The sequence below is a fragment of the Dendroctonus ponderosae genome, unplaced genomic scaffold, assembly GCF_020466585.1.
Source record: "Dendroctonus ponderosae isolate FM_Combo_2020 unplaced genomic scaffold, Dpon_F_20191213v2 Dpon_F_20191213_8, whole genome shotgun sequence".
NCBI lineage: Eukaryota > Metazoa > Arthropoda > Insecta > Coleoptera > Curculionidae > Dendroctonus > Dendroctonus ponderosae.
In genome coordinates, this window is record NW_026019016.1 from 7,769,787 (window position 1) to 7,775,786 (window position 6,000).

Consider the following 6,000-nt stretch of genomic DNA (forward strand, 5'->3'; position numbering starts at 1 on the left):
CTTTGCTCAAGACATTATAGTACAAATTTCAGCCAATGTGAAACCATTATAATAAAAACCGCACTTTCTGTACTGTACTAAAGTAAAATTTTCACAATTTTTCGAATAAAAATATATGTCTGATGAAATTCTGGGTCTCGCTGGTATTTAAAGGAATGAAATTTTAAAATTTTAGTTATTTTCAGGGATCATATATTTCGTTATATCAATATTATATCGGGAAACTTGCTGGCAAGATCCCCAGCCAAGGAGATATGTAATGCTCAACTCTTAATTTTCCGATTTAGGAAACAGAATTTCGTTTCCTCCCATATAAAATTTAATTTATTCGCATCCACTGTGCTGTTTTGTTGATTTTCAAAGTTTCTCCGGTAAATAAATAAATATTTATTTGGTTTACTTTCTGTCCGTTATTTTATTTTTACTCTTCGTTCTGGGATTCTTATTGCTAGACGAGAAGTTCGCTGAATGACTATTCGTTTTATTGCGAAAAATATTAAAACGTTTAATTGATCTACTACATCATTTAATAAAAGAAAATAGACAACTTCAGATTACGCAGGAGTATGTTCTAATGCATATGCAAATTGTAAGTTTTATTTATAACTAACAAGTTATGCCGATTTTTCAGCAGTGTACAATAGATGTTCTTATTGTCCAAAGTTTATTATATTTTTTCAGTCAAATTTCTGAAAGTATAGAAGTTGCAATGTTTGGAAGTATTAATTTTACGGAAATATTATCGTTTCCCAAAAATAAAATCATACATTGATAATCTCTTATTTAAAAATAAGAACTATATAAAATTATTCTTCGGACAAAGTGCTACAAAATAAGGAGACGAAATAATGTTCGTTTATACTTAGTTCTAGTACAAAAAGCTCTTTGTTTACTCAATTTATTTTATTTAATATTTTCCGGATCTAATTAGGGTTTGCTGGAAATGGAAAAGCTGGAAAATCCCTCATTATTACAAAAGGGATTAAATATTAAAACCCCACTTAAGTTCGTATACATTATTTATAAATTACATACATTGTATCGAGAAATATAATTTATAATAAATATTCCGATATGGAATCACTTGAGCAGGGTCTACCATGGAAAATGTGTTTTTGCGTAAAATCTATTAATGCATATTCAAATTTAATTAAACCATAACAAATACCGGCTGCAGTAAAAAAAAACTTGCTGTTGCCCATATTAAGGTTTTTCATGCAGAAGCACTCAGACAAATCAAATGTGAATGCAATCCAGTTAACAATAACTTTTTCTTAAATGTTAAAATGTTTTTTAAATAAGAGCTGCAAAAATAGAGCAATTATAATTTTTTAAGAAAGCTGGAGTGTTGAAAATTGAATCGAAGGRACGCAAACTAATAAACGTAATAACTGCTTTTTTTTAAGTATACWTTTATTTTCCAGTGTGAAAGTTATACTGAATTAGAAGTATATTACTGTGGTTTTGTGCTAATTTTGGGACCGAYCTCTTTCGTAATATGATTATTAAKTAAAAAACGAAATATTATGGCATATGTATGTATTACTAAAATCGCGTTAAAATTATAAYAAAAATATGACAAATATTTCATATTTTTCAAAGTAGTAAATATATTTAGTRAAATAAATATATTATATAAAAGCGTATTAAATCGATGAGTATTTTAATTTAAATTCACCATCAACATATATCAGTTTTGTTTCSATAAATTTTATCAAATGCCCAATAGTAGCAAAGAACAGGGCTTCAAATGTGGTTTGTAATGTAATCATTTAAAGTATTTAAATGAAACTGGAAWGTTGAAAATTTAATTGAAGGCACGCAATGCTATAAATGTAATATCTGCTTTTCTTTAACTTTTATAGATGATGTTAAAATTAATATATACTTATAACACTTCATGATTGTCYCTGAATCAGTAATAAACTGCGTTCTGCGAGAAGTTTTCGAAATACTTTSTCCGATATTTGCAAGCCATAAGCCACCACTACTAGAAAAAACAATTTTCGGCATTTTTACTCCCGCAAAAAGTAGTGATTAATGAGTTCTTCTAATTTAAGTGTTTTACAGCGTCAAGGTTGTGTGCGGCTGAAAATCAATTTCAAATTAAGGAAATTAAATTGCTAATTTTGAACAACCGCATATAGGAAAAATCGAGGAATCCATCACACATATGTTTGATTTCAGGCTGATCTTACGGCAGATATTTTAGACTCAACATTGCTAAACATGGACAGCAACTTGTACATAAACCCGCTAGATAAGTCTTTAGAAAATAGCCCCGCTATACCTCCGATTCCATCGCAAAATCAAAAAATATCCGGCGTGAAAAAATCTGCAAGCGGTGACACAGCTCTGAGAAGTTTGGGGTCTACACCACTTGAAGAAAAAGTTGGCTTCCGTCCACTGCAGAATGTTGGCGATAGAGGAAGCAGATCTAGTTTAGATGGATCGCCTGGACCCCGGAAACAAAAGACTCGGTTCCAGGTACGACTAATTTTCTTTTGGATTTTTAGCAGATTATTTTACGTTGGTCTGCTTTCCAGCTTCACAAGTTTTCGGCAAAAGAGGCGGGATTTTTTTTTCAAATTCCAAGGCCCCAGTTACGGACAGCAGAAACTCAACGCAGCTCTCAGGATAGTTTAGAAAAGCGCAACAAACAGGGCTTTGCTCCTGGGAAAGGCTTGGCTTCAGCCGCTCGAATTTTGAACCATCATCTTTTTGGGGATAATCCAGGAAGCCCAAGATCAGGTAATGTTATAGACTAGCCGTTTCTTTAAAGAAGGACTTTCGGTACACCTTTAGGATACTAGACAAGTGGACAAATTATTTCACTTAGATAAAATAAATTTCACAGGGAGGAATAATACAAGTAAATCGTCGCTCTCAGTGGACTCGATCGATAGTCGCGAAACTGCCACCCCACAAAAGGAATCCAATAGAAAATCGAGATCGATCTTGAAGAAAGCTGATAGTTGCGGAAACGGGCGTGGACGAGATGTGGATCCTGAAAGCGAAAGACTTCTCTCGGATAATGGATCAGGTACTTATCAATATTTCTTTAAAATAATGATGCACTACGGAAAATCTTGGCAAGTTCGGAATAAAAAATATCCATTCTGAAAACACTATTTCGGGGTATATATTTTAAAGAATCATACAAAGAGAGTCGTCTAATGAATGGTACTTGATTAGGAGAAATGCATCTAAAAAATATTTTAGGCATATTTGATCTGTCCAATTATTCGCCCGTGCCTCAGCTTAATAAGCTCCAAGCCAAACGCTCAAAAATGCAATCATCAGCATATCAGCAGGAATTGGACCGCACTAGAAGTTTTAAGTCCCAGCTTTTGCGGCTGGAGAATATCGTCAATAAGCCAAGTGATTCTGCCCAAATAAATCAGGTAACTTTAACAGCCAAATAAAACTAATAGAAAAAAATTAAGGTAAAAAGCAGAATTTGTGCCTTTTTGTTTGTAGAAGAATTTAAATTTGCAGTCTGAAAAATTAGTAAAAAAAAACATTGAATAGGAAAGAGCATTACTTTTTAGGCTCCGTTATATATCTGCCCCCCACCGCCTCCCGTTGATAGTGTTAACTTTTCCCCAACTGAAGAAACACACCTCCTCTCAGTGTTGGGAACTCTGGACACGATGTCCTCTTCTCAGGTGTCTTGCCACTATAGGAATGATGGATCTAATCCGACAACGTAGCATTTAAAGGTGAGTATTCACATATTGGCTGGTACTCAAGATGTTTAAGAAGTCTTCATATGTAGTTATACAGCGGGTGTTTTTTAATAAGTGCGCGATATTTTACAGGGTGATTTGTCAGCAATTTTTAAGATAAAAAGGCCTGTGTTCTCAAAGCCTCCATGAGCTGTAGTTTAAATTGCGTTTGTTCTAAGTAATTTTTAAATAATATCGAAAATTGTAACGAATTTGTATTCGGGGGTTTTGTAACATGAGAAACTTAAAATTGAATTTTGTTTGGCTCTTACTTGTAAAGGATACTATATCTAGATGTATTTTTAATTTTTGCAGAGACATTTACCTTTTTCGGACTTGATGGTATCACATTTTTAGCTCGAAAGTTAATTCTTCTATTATTTTAATGTAAGCATAAAAGGTATTACTATTAAAAATCGCTACAACAACGGTTTTCAAAATGTTTTGATTTGAATTAACAACATCAAAGAATTGATTCATTAAAATAATCAACCAATACATTCAGAGTATAGTAGAGTGCTTAAGTACTTACAAAACCAAAAATTATAGTTAATTTTTCAACGCCCTTGAAGAGAACTTTTACCTTTAAAATACCTGAGGAGTTGCCCGGTAAAATATCAGACACTTATTAACAACATCCTGTATAAGGTGATTAAAAATTGGCCTATTTTTTCGTCAACCATTATTTTCAAATGGTCAATGTGCGATTAGAAGCCTGTTGTTGAAGTGTGAAATTGCAGTAAACAGTTGCGACATTTACTTAAATATTAGCTCTAAACTTCGCAGCATTTAATGGAGTTCTCACAACGGATGATTTTAGAAATAAAAAATTGCGTAAGAGTTGTGAGCCTAAAAATATTTATTATTAATTCGAGTGTAAGTTATAAAAATTATAAAACAAAAACCTGATGGAAGCAGCTCTAGATTCAAATTTTATTATTCAGAGAATAAATAACAATCTAAATAAAATATTAGATTAACACAAATTAAAATAGTCAAAAAATATAATTCTATTCAAAAGTAACTTTACGCAATTTTTTTGGATCGCCTTTCAGACTACAAAAATTGAATCTAAAATGCCTCTATCTAAATCTAAAAGTACCTAAGCTGATTTTTTAATTACATATACACATCCGCAAAGGACAAACTGGATAAAGCGTTATAATCCAAACGATTCACATAAAGTTGCTTTTGGAAATCTTTTTGCTTTTTTTAAATTAAGATTGTTTTCTTTCCTGGTTTGAATTAAATAAATTAATTCAAATAATTGAAGTATTTTTATCGACGAAAATTTTCACTTAAAAAAGGTTTATACACTCAACTAAGATTGTTATCAGGTAGCGAAAATAAAATTACTTCTATCATAAGATGGTGAATCAAAAATACCATTTCTAATCAATTTCACCACCGACAGATTTTGTCCCGACAAAAGCCTCAACGCAATAGAATACCATCATGGTACTCTTTATTATAAAACATTAACGGTAGCACGGTCGAAAATCCTATCAACTCGTAACAGAAAGTCATTTTCTGCCTCATTGATGTAATTTTTTCAAGGATTTGGAGGGCAATTTGCCAGATATAAAGATCGCGCTTTACTTCAAGGGAGAATTTCAAACATATAAAGGATTTCTATGTGCACGTTTTCCGCCTTACAAAAAAAGCAAAAAATGAATTAAAGATCATTCGAGAAGTTTATGATATTGTGAAAATTAACTAACTGAGACCGAATAAGGGAATTCCTCAAAAAGTCCTGAATATAATATATTATTATTTTGCAAACGTCTCATTTTTAAGAGAGGATAGCTCCAAAACACTTTTTATATTAAGGTACTTCCTAAACAGGCCTCCGGAGAAAGTGCGCAATTTTGAGTAACAATATTTTAATGACTTCTCTCTAACTAGGGTTTTATTTTCAAATAAATTGCCTTCTTTTTCCAGTGGAACCAATCGACCCATAGTCGGCAAAGTTCATCAAAAACGTCAATTCTAAAACAATCTGTTGTATGGTTAATTAAGTAACATTTCCCAATGGCGCAACTAATTTTTCCAAATAAATACGCCTATTTATCAATCAAGATTGTTTATTGTTACTACGTTACTATGAATATAGGGATAAATTGAATAAGAAAAAAAAATGCATCGTTATTACGCCACTGGGAATGTGGGTAAGGGTTTGGGTGTGCCCTTTGTGCAACAAGTGATATCGTTTGGATGCAATATTGAGTGTGCGAACAAAAAAAAACATGAGCAATAACGATAGAATATATGG

The 6,000-nt window shown here is 32.2% G+C and overlaps 1 protein-coding gene across 4 annotated transcripts in view; it reads left to right on the forward strand.

Annotated features, from left to right (window-relative positions):
* Positions 1 to 6,000, forward strand: part of LOC109534508 (potassium voltage-gated channel protein Shab) — a 55,669-nt gene extending 49,669 nt beyond the window's left edge. For all 4 annotated transcript variants that reach the window (XM_019900226.2, XM_019900227.2, XM_048668900.1 and 1 more), the window contains 6 exons: positions 2,188 to 2,487; positions 2,547 to 2,751; positions 2,858 to 3,043; positions 3,223 to 3,404; positions 3,552 to 3,722; positions 5,670 to 6,000. In XM_019900226.2, the coding sequence (XP_019755785.1) occupies positions 2,188 to 2,487; positions 2,547 to 2,751; positions 2,858 to 3,043; positions 3,223 to 3,404; positions 3,552 to 3,713 (1,035 nt within the window). In that variant the 3' untranslated portion in view covers positions 3,714 to 3,722; positions 5,670 to 6,000. The remainder of the gene's footprint in view (positions 1 to 2,187; positions 2,488 to 2,546; positions 2,752 to 2,857; positions 3,044 to 3,222; positions 3,405 to 3,551; positions 3,723 to 5,669) is intronic.